The 25,422-nt window shown below is 47.6% G+C and overlaps 1 protein-coding gene and 1 long non-coding RNA gene across 2 annotated transcripts in view; one reads left to right on the top strand and one right to left on the bottom strand.

Moving 5' to 3' along the window:
- The window catches only part of LOC119967328, an 87,256-nt gene that overhangs the window by 7,573 nt on the left and 54,261 nt on the right, over positions 1–25,422 (top strand). The gene's annotated exons all lie outside the window — the stretch shown is intronic.
- LOC119967327 (gap junction Cx32.7 protein-like) lies at positions 160–24,632 on the bottom strand. The gene is made up of 2 exons (XM_038799706.1): positions 24,555–24,632; positions 160–1,737 (listed from the first exon to the last, which is right to left on the bottom strand). Exon 2 carries the CDS (start codon positions 1,720–1,722, stop codon positions 829–831), a length of 894 nt encoding a protein of 297 aa, XP_038655634.1. The 5' UTR covers positions 1,723–1,737; positions 24,555–24,632; the 3' UTR covers positions 160–828.

The raw sequence follows: 25,422 nt of genomic DNA, 5'->3' as shown, positions 1-25,422 counted from the left end.
CACACTGAATGGTCCATTTCTTTTATACTTGTGTTTAATATTCACCTGTCTCTGTTATATTAAGTATTCTTAGATTTTATCTAAAAATAACTGTTAAAGAAACAATAACTGCAATCCACTGCAGTCTTATTTTGTATCTCAGTAAATAAATAAAATACATTTAAATTTAAAAAATACTTTATTTATCCTCTATTCCAGTTTCCAAATTTAAAACATTACTTATCACATGGTAATACTAATTAACAATGAAAATATTTTCAGGTCCTTAAGTTATGATTAAGGCTAACAATGTGTAATAGCATCACATGACAAACTCTGATTTGTATACCATTTGAGTAATTAAAATGCTTCTTATACATTTCAAGATCCAGCATAACTGAACTGCAAATATTTTTCCTCATACATTCATGCACACAATCTAAACTACAGCTCTCTGATTCATATAAGTTGTCATTGTCACTTGTCTATCTGATTGTAAGAATGCACTGTCACCTGTCAATTGGCAAACAGTGTGACAGTTGCACTCAGTTACATCGTGCACATGTGTGCTGAATGATTTTTGGCAAAACCTCCCATGACAAATGACTGTTACAGCTAGAAAAATTGGCCCAGTTATCAAAGTTATATATTTTGGTTCAGTTGCTCCTGAAGTCATTAATCTGAACTCTTGCCCTCTTGTAGTGACAACAGAAATTGTTTCATGATAATTAACAGCAAATCACTTTATCGTGTTAATGCATATAATACAAGAATGCAATAATTGTTACTTTTGTCTACTCTTGTTCCTGCCTTATATTCTTGGCACTCTTTCTGAGAAAAATCTTGCATTCATTCTTCTTTAGAGGTTTTTTCTTGATCGTTCTTTGGTTTCTCTATAGACTTTTCAAAATTATAGTTAAACTTATTCTGAGAATTAGGATCCTGGCTACTGGATTGTTCCTCTCCTTTCAAAAACTCTGATTTAGAACCTGATGGAGATACATCATCAGACTGGACAGATTTATCGAAAACAGTTCCAGGATTAATTTGATAGCGATATTTCTTGCGTGTGGAAAAAGTTATTTGCTTGAAAACTAGGTAAATTATTTCAATCAAATTTAGAACAAGTGACAGACCACTCACAGCCAACATGAAAAGAATGAAGATGGTCTTTTCTGTTGGGCGTGAAATAAAGCAATCTACCTTATGTGGACAGGGATATCTGTCACATACATAAATGGGACCCAAAGAAAATCCAAACAAATACCATTGACCCATAATAAAAGCAACTTCAAATATAATTTTACACAAAACTTGGAGTATGTAGGTGAATAATAGGATTCCTTGTATCTTTACTTTCCCACGAGTTATAATGTACTTTGTCTTCTTGGCCTTTCTGAATATGATTTCACTTCCATTGGTTTCTCTTTTGCCCTCCATGTGGATTATGTGTAAAGCATGTCCAAGATATAACAAGGTTGGGGTTGAGACAAAAATGATTTGAAGAACCCAAAAGCGAATGTGAGAGATGGGAAAAGCTTTATCATAACAGACATTTTCACAGCCAGGTTGGCGAGTGTTGCAAACAAAGCCAGACTGTTCATCACCCCAAACCTTCTCTGCACCAGCCCCAAGCAGTAAGATCCTGAACACAAACAATGTAGTGAGCCAGATTTTCCCAATCACTGTAGACTGTGACTGAACTTTATCCAGGAGTCTTCCAAGAAATGTCCAGTCTCCCATTCTTCAAAATGAAATCTGTCAAATTAAACAGAAGCTGAATTATAAATTTGAAGTAAATCATTTAAGTTATTGTGCAAATGATAATGTACTGATTTTTTGAGTCATAGAAAACTAGAGCTTTAAAGTACAGAACGGATACCTTTGGCCCATCGTGTCTGCCCAGGCCATCAAGTGCCTATCTATGCTCATCCCATTTTGAGACACTTGGTCTGTGGCCTTGCATTCTATGGCTTTTCAAGTACTCAACTAAATGCTTCTTAAATGTTGTGAGGGTTTCCACCTCTACCATCCTTGAAGACAGTGAGTTCCAGATTCCCACCATCCTCTGGGAAAAAAAACTTTTCCTCAAATCCCCTCGAAATCTCCTGCCCTTGGTCATTAATCCATGCCATCTACTTATCGAGGCCTCTGCTAAGGAGAAATAATTCTTCCTATCATCTCTATATATGTTCTTATAGCTTTGTACACCTCAATCAGGTCCCCCTCAGCCTTCTCTCCTGTATCCACGGGATGAATTTCTGTAAGACCCCCCCCCCCCCCCCCCCCCTCTCTTGCTGTAATGTCAGCAGAGGAGCTGCTACAGGAATTCTGGAAAAATTATACAAATGGAGAAGCAGGAGCCTCTCTGGAAAGTCACCCCTCCTCTCCCCAAAGGTGAAATAGTGAAAATGTTTGATCTAGGAGAAAATAAATACCAAAATAATCAAAAACTATATTTAAATAGTTGTTAAAATGAAACTCCTGATGGTACTCTTTTTTGAGGGGGGGGATGTTAAACTGCTAGCCATTCTGGTTCTCAACTGTAAAACATGAAGAGCGGGAGATGACAAATATTTTACTCCAGCATTGTTTTTGACTGAAAATTGTATTTATGTCATGGTTTATCTCACCTCTCTTAAATGTTGAGCAATTAGTATTGAAGCAATGGAAGAAGCATTTATTCATAGCACGTACAAAATTCCCATCCCCCATCTCACTGCTAATCCTCACTGATGGTAAATGCAGTTTCTCCTGGTTTTAAAACTGTCATTAATTTAAAAAGCAAGAGTGAAAAATATTCCTGAGCATTATGCAGTGAATAAAGATTAAATGCAATCCTAGACAAAAGGCAGAAAGACCTCTTTAAAATAATATTGTATGTGTTATTTAAGCTTTATAAACCATTTTAATAATTGGGTGACGCAACTCTCTAGACCTGGAGATTCTGCAATGCAGTCATTATTGCAATCTCAGTTTAGCATGCATGTCGTGATATTTTGTACCCAGCCTTTGATCATGAATGCCCTTATGTGGAATGTGTATATGAGCCTCTTGAATTTTACTGCTAGGATGTCTTAATAAAACAAAATGTGGTCCTCTCAATGGTCAGGAAGAGTCCAACCCAATTGATCTTTTCCTTTTTTTGAGGTACAATAAGATGGACTATTCCATATCTATGGTTGAATAAATCATTTATTGATGTCAGGATCCATATGTAGTTCTTCAAAACCTAGATATCCACCTGTGAATTACAAACATTTAATGACGATCCTGAATGGAAGATGTAACAGGGAACAGTAGTGGTAATGTTACTGCAGTAATAATCTCAAATTATGCCTAAAGCTCTGGAGACATGTGGTGGAATATTGTATTCTCACCGGTGCCAAGCTTGGAAGTGGAAAGGGAATGTTCTTAACATTGGTGGTGGCATACCAGAACCCTGTCGCCTTCCTGTCTCCACCTGAATTATGTTCTGGGCAGGAAGACCCATCAGCGGCCTTCACACTGTAGCCATCCAAGTTGGCCATTCCCTAAATACAAAATGGAGGAACGCAAAGCTTGCAGGTTAAAATGGACAATGTTTGCAGCACAAGCAGGCTGCACCAAGCCAATGTGTATTCTGTCTGCTAAGAGAGCAGACAGCACCGAAACGAACATTCCGCATACTAATGAGGCAATCTACGGGATAGTTAACATAGCAATGGAACGATCCCAGGGACAATGGACACAAATAGAGAAGTGATTGCAACAGTGTATGGGAAACCATATGAGGGGGGGTGTGGGGGGTTGTGGGGGGGTGTGGGGGTGTGGGGGGGGTGGGGGGGGTGGGGGGGGGGGACTGCTGTCCATAGGGAACATAAATCCTCACTGCTCCCCTGCAGCCTGGAGACAAACCTGCAGGGAAACATTGTTGAACTCTGGAGGCCACTCACTCTTTATCTGCCCTGTGACATTCTCCTGGTAACAGCCTCCTGCTTCACTCCATGGACTGAGCACAGGATATACATCAGTTAAAGACTTTTGTTCTGAGAGATATTGATGTTCGTCTGGCAGAGGAAGATTATTGGTCTGGGAAATGAAAGTTGTTGGTCTTGGAGGTGAAGCTTGTTGGTCTGGGAGATGAACATTGTCAGTCTGGGAGGTGAAGGTCTGGGAGATGAGATGTGGTTCTTCCGCGAGTTGAAGGTTGTTGATCTGGGAGGTGAAGGATGTTGGTCTTGGAAATGAAAGTTGTTAGTCTTGGAGATGAATATTGATGGTCTGAGAGAAGAACATCGTCACTCTAGAAGATGAAGATAGTTGTTCTGGGAATTGGAGTTTGGCAGTCTTGGAGGTAAACGTTTTCGATCTTGGAGATGAAGGTGTTTTGTTATGCTCTTGACGTAGCATAAGCTGCTTCCTTGATGTGCACTCTGACAAAGGAAGGTTCAGACTTGGAGATAGCTTTAAAACGTTTATTTAAATTGTTAACAATTCTCCTACTTGGATTCGACTCTCCTGTTAATCCTGCTCTAGCTAGTCAGACTGACAAAACAGTCTGCTACAATCCAGGTGGTGGGTATGATGTGTTGAATCAACCCTGTGTACTTACTGAGTGTCTCCACTGGAAAGAGGAAGATCATGTGTGCTGTGTCCTTATATATGGGTTGGTGTAATGTCCTCCTGTGGTCGTGTCACCTCTGTGTGTATTGTGAATGCCAATTGGTCGTGTCCTATCTAACTGATCTATTGGTTGAGTGTCTGTGTGTCCTGTCTCTGGTGCTCCCTCTACTGTCTATCTAGTCTACGTGTATTTACATTAACCCCTTGTGTATTTACAGTGATGCATATCACCACAGAAGGTTGTTCGTCTGAGAGATGATGTTTGTTGGTCTGGAAGATAAAGCTTGTTGGTCTGGGAAATGAAGGTTGTTCAGCTAGGAGATGAAGGTTGGTTGTCTGCGAGATTGAGTTTGGGGGTCTGGGATGTGAAGCTTGTCAGACTCGGAGATAAAGGTTGTTCATCTAGGAGATGATGTTTGTTGGTCTGGGAGATGAAGACCTTCTGAAGGGCAATTAGAGGTGAGCAATAATTGTTGGCCTTGTCACATACCTGAACAAGAAGTACTGAAGTCTCTTACATTGGTGATATTCTTTTTGTTATTTAAGATAAATAAGGCTGTAGGAATGAACAAGATTGATGCCAGTCTATAAGATCCAGCTATGTGACAGTAATGAGGGTGTCTATGTTTAGCTCACTCGGCTAAATCGCTGGCTTTTAAAGCAGGCCAGCAGCACGGTTCGATTCCCGCACCAGCCTCCCCGGACAGGCGCCGGAATGTGGCGACTAGGGGCTTTTCACAGTACCTTCATTGAAGCCTACTCGTGACAATAAGCGATTTTCATTTCATTTCATGTTATGTATTTCTCCCCTAAATAATTTTTACATTATTATGCTAAGCACAGTGCTGAATCTTCTTGATCTGCAGAATTCTTGCAGAGTAATGGAAATAAAATTAAGCCTTGGAAGATTTTTTTCAATAAACTGGGTGAAGCTTCTTCCTGTTACACTCTATGTTAGTCCTGAGAGCACTACGAAGGATACATTGCCCTCCGTTTTAGAGACTGCCGATTCAGAACTGATCTATATTCTTGCAGCACTTTTCTACATTGCATACATTGGTGTCAGATTTGTCTCAGTATTTCAATGAAGGTCATAAAATATATCCGTGCCCCTCAGATTACCACCTAGTAAGTGAAGCTGAAACTCTATTCCCTCATCAGAAGGTGGATTGCATCTACTCAGAAACAAAATGATTTAATTTAATTTAATTTAAACAACAAATTGCTCTCAGTAAACAAGAGGAAACAAGTCAGTGTGAGCATCAGGCAAGGAAGTCAAAGACGATAGAGACGCAGGTGAAATTCTGTCAAAACACTTTAAAATATTTGTTAAATTCTGATACTAAATATGACAGAGGGTATCCCTGTCGTTCCTCCACTGAAATTGAATTTTTCAAGCTTGAGGAATGGCCAAACTGGAAAAAGCATTGGAAATGTGTCAAGTGTAGCAGATAGAGTGGAACATTAGACAAGGAAACACAATGATTTACTGCACAGGTAATAAAGCAGACAATATTCTCATCGGATTGAGACAGACAGACGGTGGCACTGAAAGCCGTGACACGATGATGAGAAAATTTAATGGACATTTTATCATCAACAAAGCTGCGGTTTATGCAAGGCCTAACTTAAAGTAGCAAATGCCCCTGATTTAACATTCACACCACAAACTGCAGCATCATCTGCAAAAACCATGATGACCATTTCTTACCTGAAAAACAAAAGCTCATAAATTGAAAAATACAAAAGCCAGCCGATTTCTTGCCCTCCCACACCTAGCAAGCAGCAGGATGCTCCTTTCACATCTATGGCTGCATTTCAATGAATCCCAAGCCCAAACATAGTATGGCCCTCCTGAGATCGGTTTTAGGTGAGCAACCCAACTCCACTGAGTTTGGGACTATGAAAGTGAATGGGAGTTGAATACTGCCCAGAGAAAGAGCACATTTCAAGCAAAAGCATTGTAATACATCTCACAAATATAATGGATGAAGGTAAGTGCCCAAACCAAATAGATAGATCAGCTATACATTCTGGTACCCATAGTACAAAACGTGTATGTGACACTGGAGAAGGTATAAGAAAGATTTACAAAGATGATATCAAAACTAAGAGGCTACAACTACTGGAATAGACTACAGGCTGAGGCTATATTTCCTACAAAAGAGGAGATTAGAAAGTGACAGAATAGAGTTTTTTTTAAATAATAAGGATTTGGTCAGGGTAGATTTAGATATCAGTTTGCATTTAGTGCAGTAAAATGTTCCAATGTGCTTCTCATTATCAAACAAAATTTAACATCAAGCCACAGAAGGAGATGATAGGAAAAATGACCAAAGATGCCGTCACATTGAGAAGTTTTAAGGAATGTCATAAAGGAGTAGGGTGAGATGGAGAGATTCTGGAAGGAAATTCAACGCATAGGGCCAAGACCGCTGAAGGCAGGGCTGCCAATGATGGAGTGACCTAAAAGTGGGAATGAGCAAGAAGCTTGGAGAGTGATCTTCACAGGTTGTAATAGTGGAGAATATTGCAGAGGGAGATAGGGGCAAGGCATGAAGGGATTTGAAAGCAAAAATTAGAATTTTAAAATCAAGGTGTTCCTGGACTGGAAGCCAATGTAAGTCAACGAGGAGAGGTGTGAACAGAATGTGGAGCAAATTAGGTTATGGGCAATAGATATTTAGAAGAGCTCAAACGATGTGGGGTAGATGATGGAAGGACACTCAGGAGCGTATTAAAATAGTAAATTCTAATGGCAGCGAGGGCAGGGTTGGAAGTTCCAATAGTAGCTCAGCCAAGGCAGGCGTAGAGTGGAACAATGTTATGGAGATGAGAGTAAACAGTTTTGGTTATGAAGTGGATATCAGGTCAGAAGTTTCTAGTCAGACAAAACTCCAATGTTTTGTCTTGTTCAGCCTCAGATAGATGCCAGTAGAAGGGATGGTCAGTGATTAGAGTACTGTTTGTGGAGGGAACTGAGGACAATGGATTTGGCAATCCTAATATTTAATTGGAGGAAATGTCTGCTCATCTCATCCTGGATGTCAGGCAAGCAGTGTGCCAAATCAGAGAAAGTGGAGGTGTCATTAAAGTTTGGTAGTGAGGTAGAGCTGGGTGTCGTCAAAGTCATTGCAGTACCTGATGTTTTATTTTCAAATGAGAAAATATTTCCACTTGTGGAGAAGTTCAAAACTGGGGATCATTATTATTAGATAGTCATGATTTAATTCCAAAAGGAATTATTTTATAATAATAATAAATAAGTTTATTATCACAAGTAGTACATTAACATTGCAATGTAGTTACTGTGAAAAGCCCCTAGTTGCCACATTCCAGCGTCTGTCAGGTACACAGAGGGAGAATTCAGAATGTCCAATCCACCTAACAGCACGTCTTTTGGGACTTGTGGGGGGAAACTGGAGCACCCGGAGGAAACCCACCAGACACAAGGAGAATGTGCAGACTCCGCACAGACAGTGACCCAAGCCGGGAATCGAACCCACGTCCCTGGAGCTGTGAAGTAACGGTGCTAACCACTGTGCTACCATGCCGCTCATATTTTATTCAGAACATGCAATTTGCTACCACATGGAATAATTGAGTAAATACTAGAGGCAGATAGTTGGTTGATAGGGTGAAGTGAAATAACGAGGATGGCGGCTTTTGTGGAGGATGGACTTGTTTGTGTGCTGCAAATAATAATAATAAAATAATATAATAATCACTTATTGTCACAAGTAGGCTCCAAAGAAGTTACTGTGAAAAGTCCCTCATCACATTCTGGCGCCGATTTGGGGAGGCCGGTATGGGAATTGAACCCACGCTGCTGGTTTTCTTCTGCATTACAAGCTAGCTGTTTAGCCCACAGTGCTAAACCAACCCCTATAGAGATACCACATTGCCCCCCTGTCCCTCAGCCCTTTCCCCATCCAGACCTCTTCACAGTGGGAATAGGGGGCGAAATTCTCCGCAACCGCGGAAAGTCGCAAAACCGTCGTAAAAATCGGGACCGTTTTACGACGGTCGCGAAGGCTTCATTTCCCGACGGATTCACTTCCTGGAAATGGGCTAGTAGCGCGGCCGCGTCAATTACGTGCGTGATGACGACGGAACGCGACGACGACACGAACACACCCATGTGACGCCGCCCGACGCCGTAAAAAGGCGCGGGCGACCACAGAATCTGTCGGGCAGGATGTCGGAGCCGAGGAGAGCTGCTCCTCGCTTTGTAGATGCTGACGTCGAGGCGCTGCTCGATGCCGTGGAGCAGAGGAGGGGCATCATCCGCCCGTGGAGAGGGCATCGCCAACCTGCCAGCGCGGTACGCCAGGCCTGGCGTGACGTGGCTGCTGCCGTCAGTGCTGTGGGGCAGACCCCTCGCTCAGCAGAGCAATGTAGGAAGAAGCTACACGACCTCACCAGGTCTGCCAGGGTAAGTGCCATGAGGGTGCCCCCTAGTCACAACCATCCCTCCCCCTTAACTTAAGCACCCCCCCCCCCCCCCCGTGCCCGGGGGGGGGGGGGGGGGGGGGAGATTGGGGCAGAGTTATTTGAGGGTGGTTCACAAAGTTGTCGCAGACCCAGCGCTCTGGCCCCGAGGAGAGATGCAATCGTCTGATGACAACTTGCCCCCCCCAAACTGTGCCAGTATCTGAACGGACTGCTGATACCTACCGTTTTGTAATGATCTACCTATGTTCCCTCCCCCAACAGGCCAAGGCCGCTCATAACCACCGTGAGCGGCACAAGACTGGAGGGGGTTCGCCCAACCTGCACCCCCTCAGCACCTTTGAACAGAGGGCACTGGACCTTGTTGGGGGGTCTGCCACCCGCGATATCGCGCAATGCGAGGTTGGCGGAACTGCAGCAAGTGAGACAACCCTCCCTGACAAACACTCACCCCTCACCCATCCTCTGTCCCTTCACAAACCCTGCCCACTGGGACACCTCCCCCATCCTCTGTCCCTTCACACACCCTGCCCACTGGGACACCTCCACCATCCTCTGTCCCTTCACACACCCTGCCCACTGGGACACCTCCCCCATCCTCTGTCCCTTCACACACCCTGCCCACTGGGACCGTCCAGCGGCCTGCCGAGCAAATCGAAATAACCCGTCTCATTCTCTTCCCTAGGACGTGATGCCGAACGACCAGGGCCGTCTGCCTCCAGACGGAGACAGGAATCTGCCGCCACCTCACCCGGGGCCTCACAACAGAGGGTGCCCGATCAGCGGGCAACCATATCCGCCCCAATCCAATCTGCGGACCAGGACGCACAGAGGGTTCGAAGTCCACCACCACCACCAGAAATGGCCAGGGACAACCCTCCTGTCGCTGAGCAGCCCCACACCATGGACGAGGCCCTAAACATTGAGAGCGTCAGGCTTGCGGCACTGCTTTCTCCCACCACATCCATCATCCCAGAGACACACACCCCGGCGGGCCTATTTAGTGATGAGTCTCCTGGGGCACAGTCTGGTTGGCACATCACAGCTGAGCAGGTACAGCAGGTGGAGGTCGGAGCAACAGAGGGCCCGGACTCGCGGAGGCCAGACCAGGCCCAGGATGCAGCTGGCTCCCAGACGTTTTCAGAGTTCCTGGAGTTTCTCAACCCACCCGCACAGCCGATGCCTCAGGAAACCCAGGGAAACAATGGCGGGAGGAGGGCAGCCTTCCTGGCTCTGCAGACGCTGTTAGAGGAGTCGAACCACGTCCAAGAGCAGGGAGTGGTGCCGCTCATGGCAGAGACCCAGTCCGACACCGCACGGGTGGCATCCGCGGTGGAGGCAATGGGTCAGGTTATGCAAGACGTTGGGGTTAATGTGCACGCGTCATCCTCGGCCCTGGACAGGGTTGCCCTCTCACAGGCAGCAATGTGCCAGAGCCAAACCGACATTGCCGGTGCCCTGCGGGCCATGGCACAGTCCCAGCAGTCGATAGCACAGTCCCAGCAGTCGATAGCACAGTCCCAGCAGTCGATAGCACAGTCGCAGCAGTCGGTCGCGGAGACCATCAACCGCCTGACACATGTGCTGGATGGCATCGTGCACACACAGGTTGAGATTGCACAGTCCCTGGCGGGAATGTCTAACTCCCTGGACTCCGTCTCTGCAAACCTTCGGATCCTGGTGGATACCGTTGAAGGCCTCCAGGACTGGCAGCGCCAGGTGTCGGTGGTGCGACGGGGAACCTCCCCGCTCGCACCTCTGTCCCAAAGTGAGGCCCGGGGGCCACCGGGCTCCCCGAGGGAGGAGGAGGTTTCGGGGCCCGTCCTATTAACTCCATCACGGGACGTCCCGGAATTCTCGGCCTCCCCCCGTCCCATCCCTGGTGCATCGGGTGGGCAGCAGGCAGAGCAGGGTGGCACAATGTCACCCGAGACGCCCGCAGAGCAGCCTGGCCCATCAAGGCCGGGTCGCCCCAGGAAACGCATAGCCAAGGAGAAACGAGTCGAGGGGGGCGATTCGCAGCAATCCTCCTCCACTCCTGCTGTATCATCTGGGGATTCACTTAGACGTAGTGTTAGGGCCCGTAAGGCAACTAAGATAGACACTGAGTAAGTTGGCACGGGTGAAGGGCACAGTTTAGTTGTAGGGGCTAGGGCACCTGTAAATAATTGTTAATATTAAACGCACTGTTCCACCTTACTTGTAATACCGTGTGATTGTTCCACAGCCACAGGAATCGTGATGGTGACCGAGTGTCGCTGGGGGTGACGGGTGGTGAAACCTCGGTGCCGGGTGTGCAGTCCCTGCCCCTACCCCCCTCCCACAGCTAGCCCACGCGGGCACGTGATGGAGTGTCAGTGACGAACTCAGCGGCCACCAAGGTGGATGGTTCAGCTATTGCCATGGGTCAGACTCTCTCTAACGATTCTGAGCTCACAGCTCTTCGCAGAGCGGGGGCACTGATCACACCCGCTGACACAGCCATCACTGTTGTGCCATTCCGTCTGTACCCAGTGATAAGCGTCATGTCGAAGTGGAGCAGTGTACACTGGGGGGGGGGTTGTGGTGGTGGCAGTTGTGTGGTGACCCTCTGCATGACTAGCGATGCAGGTGGTGGTTTGGTGTTCATCGGGGACGTCACATGCGATGCGTGAACCGTGCTGCCACCAGGGCGTCGCGTGCCCGCCGTCCTTGCCGGGTCCGTCGTGCCGCCTCCTGGACATCACCAGCACCTGGGTCGTGTCTGCGTTCTGCGCCCGCCACTCCGCCAGCCTCCTCCTCCTCCTCCTCCTCCTCCTCCTCCTCCTCCTCCTCCTCCTCTGTGCTGGCACCACTGCCACTAGCTTCTCCCTCCGCCTCCTGCAACAGGTCATCTCCCCTCTGCATCGCGATGTTGTGCAGCGCACAGCAGACCACTACAATGCGAGCGACCCTGTCGGCCTGGTACTGCAGGGCCCCTCCGGAGCGGTCCAGGCACCTGAATCTCATCTTCAGGAGGCCAAGGCAGCGCTCCACCACACCCCTGGTTGCTACATGGGCCTCGTTGTATCGTGTTTCCGCATTGGTCTGAGGCCTCCGTATAGGCGTCATCAGCCAAGACCTCAGCGGATAACCCCTGTCACCTAGCAACCAGCCCCTCAGCCGGGGGGGACGTCCCTCAAACATCGCAGGGATGAACGACTGCGCTAGTATGTAGGAGTCATGCACACTCCCTGGGAACCTTGCACAGACGTTCATGAACCTCATGTGGGGGTCGCATACCACCTGGACATTAATGGAGTATGTCCCCCTCCTGTTTGTGAACACTTCCTTGTCCACAGCAGGCGGGCGCATGGGGACGTGAACACAGTCGATTGACCCCTGAACCCTCGGTATCCCGGCCACACTGGCAAATCCACGGGCTCGTGAGTCTTGACTTGCTTGGTCCTCGGGAAAGGTGATGTAGCGGTCCGCGATGGCATAGAGGGCGTCGGTCACATCCCGGATGCACCTGTGCACCGATGACTGGGAGATCCCAGAGACGTCCCCGCTCGGAGACTGGAAGGAGCCGGTAGCATAGAAGTTCAGAGCGACCGTCACCTTGATGGCTACCGGGATCGCGTGTCCTCCCCCCGTTCCACGTGGGGCGAGGTGCAACAGGAGTTCGCAGATATGTATCACCGTCTGCCTACTCAGCCGGAGTCTTCTCCTGCAGGTGATGTCCGGCATTGTTAGGAAAGAGACCCGGACACGGTACACCCTCGGCTTTGGTCGTCGCCTCTGGCGCCGTGGCTGCACCCTCACTCTCTCCTCTTCCTCTTCCTCCTCCTCCTCCTCCTCCTCCCCCCCCCCCCATGCTGCTCGATGACTGGCAACTCCTCGGCCCTTCCCTCTGCTGCTGCAGCTGGCCCTGCAGCCACTGCGGGTTGTGGGTGTGGATGCTGCTGCATCTCCAAATCCAGTAGAGCGGCCCCAACCACTGCGCAGAACATAGCCTTTCTGTCCCATACATCGTGCTAACCTACAGAAGGGTGGTGGGGGGCAGAGAAACGGGACATGTTAGACGAAGGTTAGTCGACACCTCGACAGCCGCCAGCCATGGGATACCAGTGTGTCCCGGTGGCCTGGTCGCGCTGCTGACACGCGGTCAGCCTAACCCCTGGTCACTTTCTGCATCCAACGGCCAGTAAACTATGGCCTCCTCACGGGTGCGTCAGTGGCCTGTGTCCGGAAGCCACAGGGGAACCAGCGGCCGTGTCCTCGTCACCGGCACACCATGGCATGCTGGCAGACATTTTGTTACGGGGTTGGACGGCTCACTCTCTACCTAACCCCCCCCCCCCCTCCGTCGCCCCCCACTGCCTCCCCCGTCGCCCCCACTGCCTCCTCCGTCTCCCCCACTGCCTCCCCCGTCTCCCCCACTGCCTCCCCCGTCTCCCCCACTGCCTCCCCCGTCTCCCCCACTGCCTCCCCCGTCTCCCCCACTGCCTCCCCGTCTCCCCCACTGCCTCCCCCGTCTCCCCCACTGCCTCCCCCGTCTCCCCCACTGCCTCCCCCGTCTCCCCCACTGCCTCCCCCGTCTCCCCCACTGCCTCCCCCGTCTCCCCCACTGCCTCCCCCGTCGCCCCACACTCCCCCCGCTCTGGACCCCCTCCCGTTCCCAGGGATGCCTTCCCCGTTGTGGCCAGACTCGAGCAGTGCGCTGAGCGGTGCGCTGAGCGGTGCGCAGAGTGGTGCCCTGACCTCCTCCAAGCAGTCGTCAGCCAGGCCGACTGGTTGACGAATTTAAAAAGCAGGTGTGTTTCACGACGTCCAAACAGGGCGCCATGACGTCGGGACTTCGGCCCATCCGGGCCGGTGAATAGCGGGGGGGGCTATCAGTGGCGATTCTGGTCGTGTCAGGGGCGGGAAGGAGGCGTTTGTCGGGAATCGCGACTCCGACATTTTGCGGGGTTCGGAGAATAGCGGGAGGGCGTCGGAACAGCGTCGCCGTAAAAATTTCCGACGCCCGCTATTCTCCGAACCGTCGTGAGTCCGGAGAATCTCGCCCAGGGTATCCCTTTCCTTTCTCTCACAGCCCAACAAAGACCTAGTGAAGGCCTTAGTTTCAGCCTTCAGCAGGAAGAATCTTCAGGACGCTTTCGCTCCTTTTAGGTCACGTATTGGTTCTTCTGCTACTTTATTTGCATTCTCATTGCAGTAACACGGAGATTGTTTTCTTGGGATCCATGTCAGAAGCTTGTCTTGGATCTCTGAATTCCCACCATGAGAAATAAGTTAGGTTCAAGCTGCTCAAGACTCAATATACCATGCTTCCAAATATTGGGCGGGATTGTCCTCTACCCGGCGGGGCTGGGGGTCCCGGTGGGATGCAGAGGCGTGAACCACTCCAGCGTCGTGCCGCCCCAACGGTGCCGAGGTCTCCGCACCTTTAGGGGCCAAGCCCTAACCTTGAGGGGCTAGGCCCGCGCCGGAGTGGTTGGCTCCCCGCCGGCCGGCGGGAACGGCCTTTGGCGCCACACCAGCTGGGGAAAAGGCAACTTCGCTGGCCGGCGGAAGTCAGCGCATGCGCTGGAGCGTTAGCGGCTGCTGACATCATTCCCGCGCATGCGCAGAAGAGTCCGCCATAGTGAAGACTATGGCGAACACAGAAGGAAAAGAGTTCCCCACAGCACAGGCCCGCCCGCCGATCGGTAGGCCCCGATCGCGGGCCAGGCCACCGTGGGGGCACCCCCGGGGCCAGATCGCCCCACGCCCCCCCCCCCCCGGAGCCCGCCCGCGCCGCCTGGCGCCGCCGGTAAGGTAGGTGGTTTGATTCACGCCGACGGGACCGGCATGACAGTGGCGGGACTGCAGCCCATCGCGGGCTGGAGAATCGCTGGGGGGGGAGGGGGGGGGGGCCGCCGACAGGCGCGCGCGATTCCCGCCCCGCCGAATCTCTGGAGACTTCGGGAGACGGCGGGGGCGGGATTCACGCTGGCCCTGGCGATTCTCCGACCCGGCAGGGGGTCGGAGAATCCCGCCCATTATTTCTGGCTTCTTTAAATTAGGAAATTCATCCTAATCCTCTGGATAATTCTTTTCATGTGATTTCATGGTTGCTTTAAATAGTATTTTCAAAGTGTGTTGTAATGGGCTCATTTGCTGCTAAATGATGTTTGTCCAGACAGTGCTTTTTGGCAATTAGCAATGAAATCTGGTACTGTGCTTTCATGGTATATTTTACGCACTGTTTATTCTAGATCATTCATAGTCAATATGGAACAGGTGGGCTAAATTTGACCTAACAGACATGACGAACCAATTTGATAAACGATTCAATCATTCCTAAAATCTCAGGCTGATGAGCATATGGTGATTCTGGGCATAAGAGTCTGAGTGGCACAGAGGGAGGCTGTTCTGTTAATATCAGATATGTGTTTAAACATGAAATTACTTCTATGTCCTCTTAACACAGAGCAGCACGGTAGCACAGTGGTTAGCACTGCTGCTTCACAGCACCAGGTTCCCAGGTTTGATTCCCAGTTTGGGGTCATTGTCTGTGCAGAGTCTGCACATTCTCCTTGTGTCTGCTTGGGTTTCCTCCGGGTCCCGAAAGATGTGTTTGTTAGGTGAATTGGACATTCTGAATTCTCCCCCTGTGTACCCGAGCAGGAGCCAGAATGTGGCGACTAGGGGGTTTTCACAGTAACTTCATTGCAGTGTTAATGTAAGCCTACTTGTGACAATAAAGATTATTATTGTAGGGTGTAGTCCTTAAACCTGCCACAGATCATTGGACACCAAGCAGGGCAGAATCTTAAAGAAAAACTATTGACTGAAATACAGTAGAATTGTGTTTTTATTTGTGTGGTTACAATTGTAGGATGTGAGTTTAGATCCACAATCACGAGTAAATTTCTAATATTGAGCAGGATATCAAGAGATTGTAAAATGCATATGCATATGCAAGTTGTTTTGCTGCACATTTGTTCCCGCAGGCAACTGAGTGCAGGGAATTAAGTTATGCTAAGTCATTTAAGATTTGAAGTAATTACTCAAAATTAGTAACAAGGAAGAATTTAAGACCTCTTCCCGCATGGGTCTCATGCCTGGGAAGAGGAGAAAATGCTTCCAGTTTTGACTATTGAGGGTGATTTCATTTTTCTAATCTTAAAGGTTGTTTATTTTTATATAAGTTACTTGGAAATGAATTTGTACAGGGGCACGGCTCTATTTTCAAATAATGTGTGATTAATAAATTATTACCCTTAATATTCTGGCAGTCATCACTTTCATTTAGTAACAAGTATCAAGCTGGAGATGTCTCAGATGACTACTGAGCACCGACTCAATCTGTTTAGATAGAAAATGGTGATCATGGGCGAAATTCTCCGCCCCCCACGACGGGTGGGAGAATAGCAGGAGGGCCTTCCCGACATTTTTGCCACCCTCCCGCTATTCTCCCCCCCCCCCCGCCAAAGTCCCGACCCGAATCGCTGCCGCCGTTTTTTTACGGCCAGCAGCGATTCTCAGCTGTTAGATGGGCCGAAGTCCCAGCCCTTTCCGCCGTTTTTACGAACGGCAAACACACCTGGTCTTGCCGTTCGTAAAAACGGCGTCACAAACTCGCTATTAATAACCATGGCACCGATTGGCACGGCAATACCACGGCCGTGCCAAGGGTGCCATGGGCCCGCGATCGGTGGGCACCGATCGTGGGCAGCGGGCCCGATGCCCGCGCACTACTTGTCCTTCCGCCGCCCCGCAGTATCCATTCGCGGGGCGGCTGAGGGGCAACCCGGCCCGCGCATGCACGGGTTTCGCGCAAAAACGCGATGACGTCACCCGCGCATGCACGGGTTGGAGTCTTCCAAACTGCGCATGCGCGGCTGACGTCATATGACGCATCAGCCGGCGCTAACTCCGGCAAGCGGGCTTAACGATTTTCGTTAAGCCCGTCTTGCCGGAGCCTACGGCGTCGGGCTGCTAGCCCCGACCGGGGACCAGAATCGGTCCCCGGTCGGGAAGGGGCGCGCTGCCGTAAAACCCGCCCGGGTTTTACGGCAGCTTTACGATTTCTCCCGTTTTGGGAGAATCGCGCCCCATGTATTTGGAAGTTTTAGTGGTCACAGAGAAGTCCAGTTCAAGCATATGAAGAAAACTATTTATTGTATTCAGCAACTATATACACGCAACATTCAGGTCCCAGCCAGGACCACTATAGCTCAGTTCCTATCTGAAGAGACCTTTCTGTTAGAGTCCATTACTCTATTGATAAGGTGCCGCCTCTCATTGGGGAAGCTCGTATTCCACGAGGCTGATGGGAGGTTAATCAGCTCATCCTGTAGGTCTAGTGCGGGTTATAACATCCCTACCCCCCCCCAGTCCGAAGACTCTTGCGAGGAAGGTGGAGCAGGAGGGCGCCTGTTCTTCTTCACCCACGACTACGCTTCCTGTGCCTGCGAGGCTGCATCAGAGGGTATGAATCGTGTCAGGGAATGACATTTCCTGGCTGATCACCTGGGGGATACCACTCCTGGCAATTGTTCTCCGGTTTGTTCACCGTGAGAAATATCCGATACCTGAGTTTCCATATCTGAGTCAGAGTCGGCGACGTCTTGCATTTCTGTGTTGGGTCCCAGGGTGTGGGGAGTTGGGGGTGGGGGGCGATGCCCCATAACACGCCGGTGTTGGGAGAGTTGTTTAGCAATCGGCTGCTCTGGAGGGGTTTTAGAGTTATGCTGGTCTTCAGCCCCTGAGGTGGTGCACAGGTTCTTCATTGTTCAGTCTTGTGCCCATACTTGGTATGAAACTGGCCCTGTCTGTTGTATTACCGTCCCAGGAACGCACCTGGCACCATTGGAAAATTTCCGAATATAAACTGTGTCACCTGGTTCGAACCGTCTGGCCCGTGTTTGCTGGTTTGGGCTATGCCCGTTTCTCCTGACTGCACCACACTTTCTTGCCAATATACAGGAACGTGAGGTTGGTGATTCTGGAGCTGCCTGCCATTAAAGGTTCTGCCGGTGCAAAATCGGTCGCGGCATCTGACGTGGTACGGTCGCAAAATAAAAATCTAGCCAGTTATGTTTCCATGGACCCTGAGGTCAGCTTTCTCAAATATCTTTTTAAAGTTTGTACAGCCCTTTCAGTCAGTCTGTTTGAGGGTGGGTGATACGGGGCTGTGCGGATGTGTCGCACCCCGTTGGCATTCATAAAACCCCTGAACTCCCCGCTGGTAAAGAGCGTGCTGTTATCCATGACCAGCACCTCCAGAATTCCATGTGTATTGAATGAGAGCTGAAGCTTCTCGATTGCCACCCTCGATGTAATGGATGACATCATGTGGGCCTGAAGCAACTTTGAATGAACGTCGACAATGATCAGAACCATGGATCCCAGGAAAGGACCGGCAAGTTCGGCATGGAGCCACATCCAATGTCTGCCCAGATACTCCAATGGGTGCAATGGGCGGAAGTTTCTGCTGCTCTCGGCAGACACCGCACTGTTGAGCCAGTCATTCTATTTTCCCATCTAGGCCTAGCCACCAGACATAACTACAGGCGAGTATTTTAATCTTCGAAACACCTGGATGTCTGGTGTGCAGATCCCATTGTATGGGGTCCTGACCCTGGCAAGGGATCATGACGTGAGTTCCCCACAGGAGGATACCATCCTTGAGGCTGAACTCCCATATCTTGGTCGAAAATGCCCGCAAGTCATCGGGCAATCTCTAGTGTTGACCTCCTTATGAAATGATATGGCGGACATCTGACAATAAGGGGTCTCTTGGCATCCACTCCCTAATCTGGGCAGCGGTGACCGGCAAAATATCCATGAAATTTAGAGTGGCGTCGATGTCATCAGTTTTAGGAGATGGTGGGCTTGGTGGTCGTAACCTGTGTGCCTGTCCGATACTCGAATGTATATCCATATGCCACTAGTAATAGGGCCCACCTCTGGATCCTGATAGACACTATTGGCGGGATTGCCTTGTCTTCTTTAAAGAATGGTTAAAATAACATTTTTTTACCATAAATATCATGGCCAAACCTTCCTTTTCAATTTGCGCATAGTTTCGCTCCTCTGCGTTCCTTATCATGGTCCATGCGATGTGACAACATGCTGTCAATGCCATGTGGTGAGGGTCACATATGACCACAAGCGGTTTAGCGCAGTCATACTGCGTCAACAGGCCAGGTGACGTCAATTGCCTTTTATCCAGGCAAATGCTTCCTTCTGAGATGTTCTCCATGCCTGCTCCTGATGTTTATTCAGCAGGGCAGCAGGGTGCATAGGGGAGCGAGTATGGTCGCGTGGCTTGGGATGAACTTCCACAATAATTAAGAGCCCCAGAATGGAGCCCAATTCCGTCATGTTTCCTGGAGTGGGGGTTTGATGAATCGCTCGCTCCTTCTCTTCTGCTGGATGCAGACCATTCCGGTAGACAACCTCCCTGGTGTGGAAGACACACTTTTCTCCTTTGAATGGCCCGTCTCCAAAAAGCATCGGAGAACCTCAATTGTATCAAACACCTACAAAGTCAATAAAAAGGTATAAAACCAGACCGCATCGACCTAGGTAGCAGAAATAATAATGGCAACATGGCATCACTACCGTCACCATCCTTGGGTAAGGAAAACTCCTGCTGATTATCACTAACCTTTCCCATACCCTCTGCTGCCTTTCCATTCAGCTGATGGATACCACTGGAGGAAGCACTGAGGGTGCCAAGGGAGCAGAATTCAATAATAATAGCAATAACCTTTTATTGTCAAAAGTATGAAGTTACTGTGAAAAGCCCCTAGTCACCACATTCCGGCGCCTGTTTGAGTAAGCTGGTATGGGAATTGAACCCGCGCTGCTACCCTTGTTCTGCATCACAAACCAGCTGTCTAGCCCACTGAGCTAAACCAACCCTATCCATCATCAAGAGTGGCTCGGAGTACCACTACTGACCGAGCTGCTTGAATCCTAAAATACCTAACTGCTAGACTGGATCTACGGCAACAAGAGGTAAAAACATACTTGACCTCATCCTGCCTGCTGTAAGTACATCTGTTCATGACAATATCATGTGACCGCCACACAGTCCTTGTGGAAACAAAGTCCTATCTTCACAATGACGATATCCTCCATTATTCTACCACTGTTGCTAAATGGGATAGACTTTGAACCGATCTAGCAACTCAAGACTGGGCATCCACGAGGCACTGCATGGTGGCTCAGCGGCAACAGCAGAATTTTACTCAACCACAATCTGTAATGTCATGGACCAGCATACCCCTCTCTATAACAAGCCAGGGGATCAACCCTGGTTCGATGAAGAGTGCAGGAGGGCATGCCATGAGGAACACAAGGTGTACCTAAAAACAAGATATCAACCTGATGCAGCTACAACACAGGGCCACTTGTGTGCAAAACAACATAAGCAGCAAGTACTAGACAGGGCTAAGTAATTCCACAACCAAAGGATCAGATCCTAAGGTCTACAATCCTGACATATACGGTTGTGAATTTTAATTTCTTCTTGGGATATTGGTGTTGCTGGCTTTTATTGACCATGCCCAATTGCCCTTGAACAGAGTGGTTTGCTAGGCCTTTTTAGTGGGAGGCAGTTAAGAGTGAACCGCATCGCTGTGTGGATCTAGCGTTATATGTAGGCCAGACCAGGTAAGGATGACAGATTTCTTTCCCTGAAGGACATTAGTGAACAGCATGGTGAATCAGCAATGGTTTCATGGTCATCATTAGATGTTTAATTCCAGACTTTTATTGAATTCAAATTTCACCATCACCAATGGTGGGATTCAAACCCAGAACCCCAGAGCATTATCCTGGGTCTCTGGATTACCACTATGCCACCACCTCCTCAATGGTGATGGACAATTTGACAACTCATTGGAGGAGGAGGATCCACAAATATCCCCAGCCTCAATATTCAGGCAATAGTACTGAAGACTTGTGCTCCAGAATTTACCACACTTCCAGCCAAGCTGTCCAGTCCAGCTACAACACTGGCATCTACCCAGCAATGTGGAAAAAAGCCTAGGTATATCCTGTACACAAGAAAAAGGACAAATCCAATCCGGCTAATTACTGCCCTATCAGTCAACATACTGTCTGAATTCATCAAGCCAGAGACACGGGGTGGGGGGAGAACAGGTAGTACAAATTTTATGGAAATAGAACATAGAACATAGAACATTACAGCGCAGTACAGGCCCTTCGGCCCTCAGTGTTGTGCCAACCTGTGAAACCACTCTAAAGCCCATCTACACTATTCCCTTATCATCCATATGTCTATCCAATGACCATTTGAATGTCCTTAGTGTTGACGAGTCCACTACTGTTGCAGGCAGGGCATTCCACGCCTTTACTACTCTCTGAGTAAAGAACCTACCTCTGACATCTGTCCTATATCTATCTCCCCTCAATTTAAAGCTATGTCCCCTCGTGCTAGACATCACCATCCAAGGAAAAAGGCTCTCACTATCCACCCTATCTAATCCTCTGATCATCTTGTATGCCTCAAATACGTTTGGTAAAGACTTGAGGGAGGTGTAGTGTAAGGGTATCTGACATAACAAGCATTAATCTGGGACTGGGAAACAGTAGCGCCCAATGTGATGTAAAGAGATACATGACCTAAGACTAGAGAGCGCTGTGGACTTGTCAGAGACCTGTGTAGAAGCAAGCATGGAATTATCTCAGAGCGCAGGTAATGTTCAGCATTTATGTACAAAGTTATGTGCTTTAAATAAACACTTAATGTTGAACCATATAAGTTTCAGAACCTCTTCATGAGAGCTATTGAACATACAACACGTTCAGCAACCTTTATTGCATATCGATCCTAGAAGTACAGTAAATTTTTGAGCTTAATAAAATTACAACTTTTGTAAAGTTCCTGGGAAAGCTTTTTGCTTTATTTAAAACATACAACATAATGATTTAATTCATGTTTTAAAAAACATCACCATAAGAACAATCCAAGCGATGTTTCTGTGATATTAATGCCAGGGTTTATTTTTCCCAATTCTTCTCTTTCATTAATGAAGGTGCAACATTTTGCAGTTCCATAGATGATTTTAGCCCTTCAGTATTTCCCCAAGGGAACATCACAAACAAACACAATCTGGTTCTTACCCATTATTCATTCATGCACATTATCCAGTGTAGCTCACTTGACATTAACCAAGGACAGAAATCCTGTCTGATTTTGTTTCACCAAGTGATTAACTTTCTTCCTATAGGTTTCTTCCCTCCTAAAAACAATGCCACCATTCAATCCTCTCTTTGCACATGTTTCCTTCTATACATCCACTTCTGTCCCATCTTCATCCTTATTATGCTACTAAATCAATAGCATCCAGTCTCTGAACAACACTTGTAAGAGTGCTTCATCATTACTCACTGGTCAATCTATGTATTTTACCCTCTCCCAGACACTATGTAAATTCATCCCTTTAGGAAGCTTGAACAGAAATGAAAACATTAATTTTAATCCAGGTCACTTAGTTGGACGCCTGTCACTAAAATATTGGCAAGCCCTGTTCATGGTAATTGATGACAAAATAATGTTATTTTCCACAGAGTTTAGTATTTTACTACACAACGGAGGATTTAATTTCCAATTGACGGTGCATGAAATGCAGAAGACAATGCTATTCAGATAAACCAGCTGCAGTTTTCCCCATGCAGTGCAGCCACACTGCAGAAGTACCTCCATTAGACCCAGATTCCAGGAAGTGTGTTACATTACTGCAATACTTAGAAGTCGATGAAAATAAAAGATTGGAGAGATTTGTAACAGATGACTGAATTGATAGTGTCCATTTTATACTATCACCCCAAGTCAAAATTACTCATGTAAATCACCCCAAAGTGTTTACAATTTTGCTAACAGATAGCAAACAGAGGAACTCCTATTTATACTTCACACTTATAGAAGTATTTTACAAGATAACACTTTTGCACTTTAAAGTGTGTGGCTTCTCTCAGTCAAGCTTGTGCACTGGGTAACCGTTAGAGCAACAGTGGCAGGGGACGAAGAGCAAATTGTTTGCCATACAGTTAGGTTGGGGTTAATTCATGAAGGGTGAAGATGTGTAACAGAATAGATCAGGAAGAGGCTACTGAGTGTCTCGGATGTGTGCTGCCATTCTGTTACATCTTGCAGGGGCTGATTCAGCACACTGGGCTAAATAGCTGGCTTTTAAAGCAGACCTAGGCAGGCCAGCAGCGCATGGTTCAATTCCCAAACCAGCCTCCCCGAACAGGCGCCGGGAATGTGGTGACTAGGGGCTTTTCACAGTAACTTCATTGAAGCCTACTTGTGACAATAAGCGATTTTCATTTTCATTTTTCATCTGTATCTTAACTCCATTTACCTGCCTTTGTTCCATATCCTTTAATCCCCTGATCTAACAAAAATCTATCAATCTCAGTTTTGCAATTTTCAATTCACCTAACCTCAACAGCTTTTTGAAGAAGTGGAATATGTATATAAGCAATCTATTTGGAAAATTACAATATGGAATTAGAGTTTTCTTTCCCACAGCTATAGGGTTTTTGTACTATGATGGACAATTTGTGCTGAAGCAGATCAGTCTAACATTGATTCAGCAAAATGTTCAGTGTAATTTGCCAGTGCCTTATATAATTCCTTCACCCATGCTGTAATATAACTGCAGTCAGTGCAAAGCAAAGCTTCAATACTACCAACACAGAAACTTTAAAGGCTGTTTCGATTTTTCAAATTTTCGCACAGAATGACTTTTCTATCAATGCTCTGATAATAAATCCACTATCCTGTTAGCCATTTGATAAGAGGCAATGTTCTGCAGACTCAGCCAACATTAAAATTCAACTGGCATTTGGAGTCTAGTAAGCAGAGTACGTAAGCATGAAAGCATAGCATTCCTCTTCCAGGTTAGAGAATGTTACTGACCCTGTCTGTATAACTTAGTGCTCACAGACTGTCCCACTAAGTACTGGTCCCAAATTGGAGTCCATAGTGTGATGGTATATACGGTACAGTTTATATTAGGTTAATTTGAAAGTGATTATACATGATTGCTTTGATCTCCAGTCTCTGTTAAGTTAGGTCATCTCATTTTGCTCAATGATAGGGGCAATACAAAATGCTACAATCAGCCCCAGTGAGCCAGAGTCAGGGGAGCAGAAAGCAACTAAGAATGATTCAATACCTAGCGACCTTCACAAAAACGTTGTACAACATCAGGGTGAGTTGTAATATCCCCACCAGTCATGGCTCATACATACCCCAATAGAAAATAAACATATTTAGTAGAGTAACAAAAATCAGTAAGAGAAAAAATAAATTAAGTGGATTATGAACTCAGAAACATAAATCACAGGATTGTTAAAGATGCATAAATTGTTTTTACATTTAGAGCGATATTAATGTATTCAAAACTGGGATGTGGAAATTCAAGCTGAGCAAAATTATTTTTTCCACAAGCCAAAGAAGAATCATGCCATGAAAGAACTTGGTTAATTGAATAACATTGAATGGAAACAGAATCACTAACCTGTTTTAAATAACTCAGAAAAAGACAATCAGCCTCCAACAGCATAGAATGATCTTTAAAACATGCAGCTGTTTAAATATTATGTGAGAAAACAGGGTATTGCATAAGAATTTCAAATGTTTGCTGTTCCAAAATGTTGTAATCACCAGTTTATTTTTCTCTGCTTTAAAGGTTAGTCTTGCCAAACTACAAACGTAGAAACATAGAAAATAGGAGCAGGATTAGGCCATTTGGCCCTTCGAACCTGCTCTGCCATTCATTATGATCATGGCTGATCACCCGACTCAGTAGAATGTTCCCAGCTCTCCCCCATATCCTTTGACCCCTTTCACCCCAAGAACTATATCCAACTCCTTCTTGAAAACATACAGGGCACGATTTAACGGGAAAAGGACCAGTTCCGTTTTGGGCGTGTATAGCGGGGTGTTCCTCGGCAGTGCAGTGCCGAGAACGGCCCTGCTATCTATTGGGATTCTGCCATTTTTATTTCCCTCTCTGGGAATGCCATGCTGAGGCCGCATGTACCTCTCGTCAGTGCAAGAAGAGATCGGGACCCCAATTTTTAAATGCTGCCCCGATCTTTTGACCCCTCGGCATCCCCACCGTGGCCTCAAGACTCTCACACTGCCCCAATATAGCTTTTAGGAAGTCCTCAAGCTCCCCCCCCTCACCATATTTCTTAAGGGTAGGGCACCACCATGCCTGATCCCTGGCACAGGAAATATGCAGCCTGGCATCTTGGCATTCCAGCATGCCACCCAGGCAGTGCCTCTGCCCACCTGGCAGTGCTACCCTGGCACCAATGATGCCCAGGTGACAGTGCCAAGGTGATAGGCTTGTAGTATCAAGGTGCCCAGGTGTCAGCGGA

Source organism: Scyliorhinus canicula, chromosome 6 (assembly GCF_902713615.1).
Source record: "Scyliorhinus canicula chromosome 6, sScyCan1.1, whole genome shotgun sequence".
Classification (NCBI taxonomy): domain Eukaryota; kingdom Metazoa; phylum Chordata; class Chondrichthyes; order Carcharhiniformes; family Scyliorhinidae; genus Scyliorhinus; species Scyliorhinus canicula.
The sequence above is the reverse complement of the archived record's forward strand: the minus strand, read 5'-3'. Positions and strand labels throughout refer to the sequence as shown.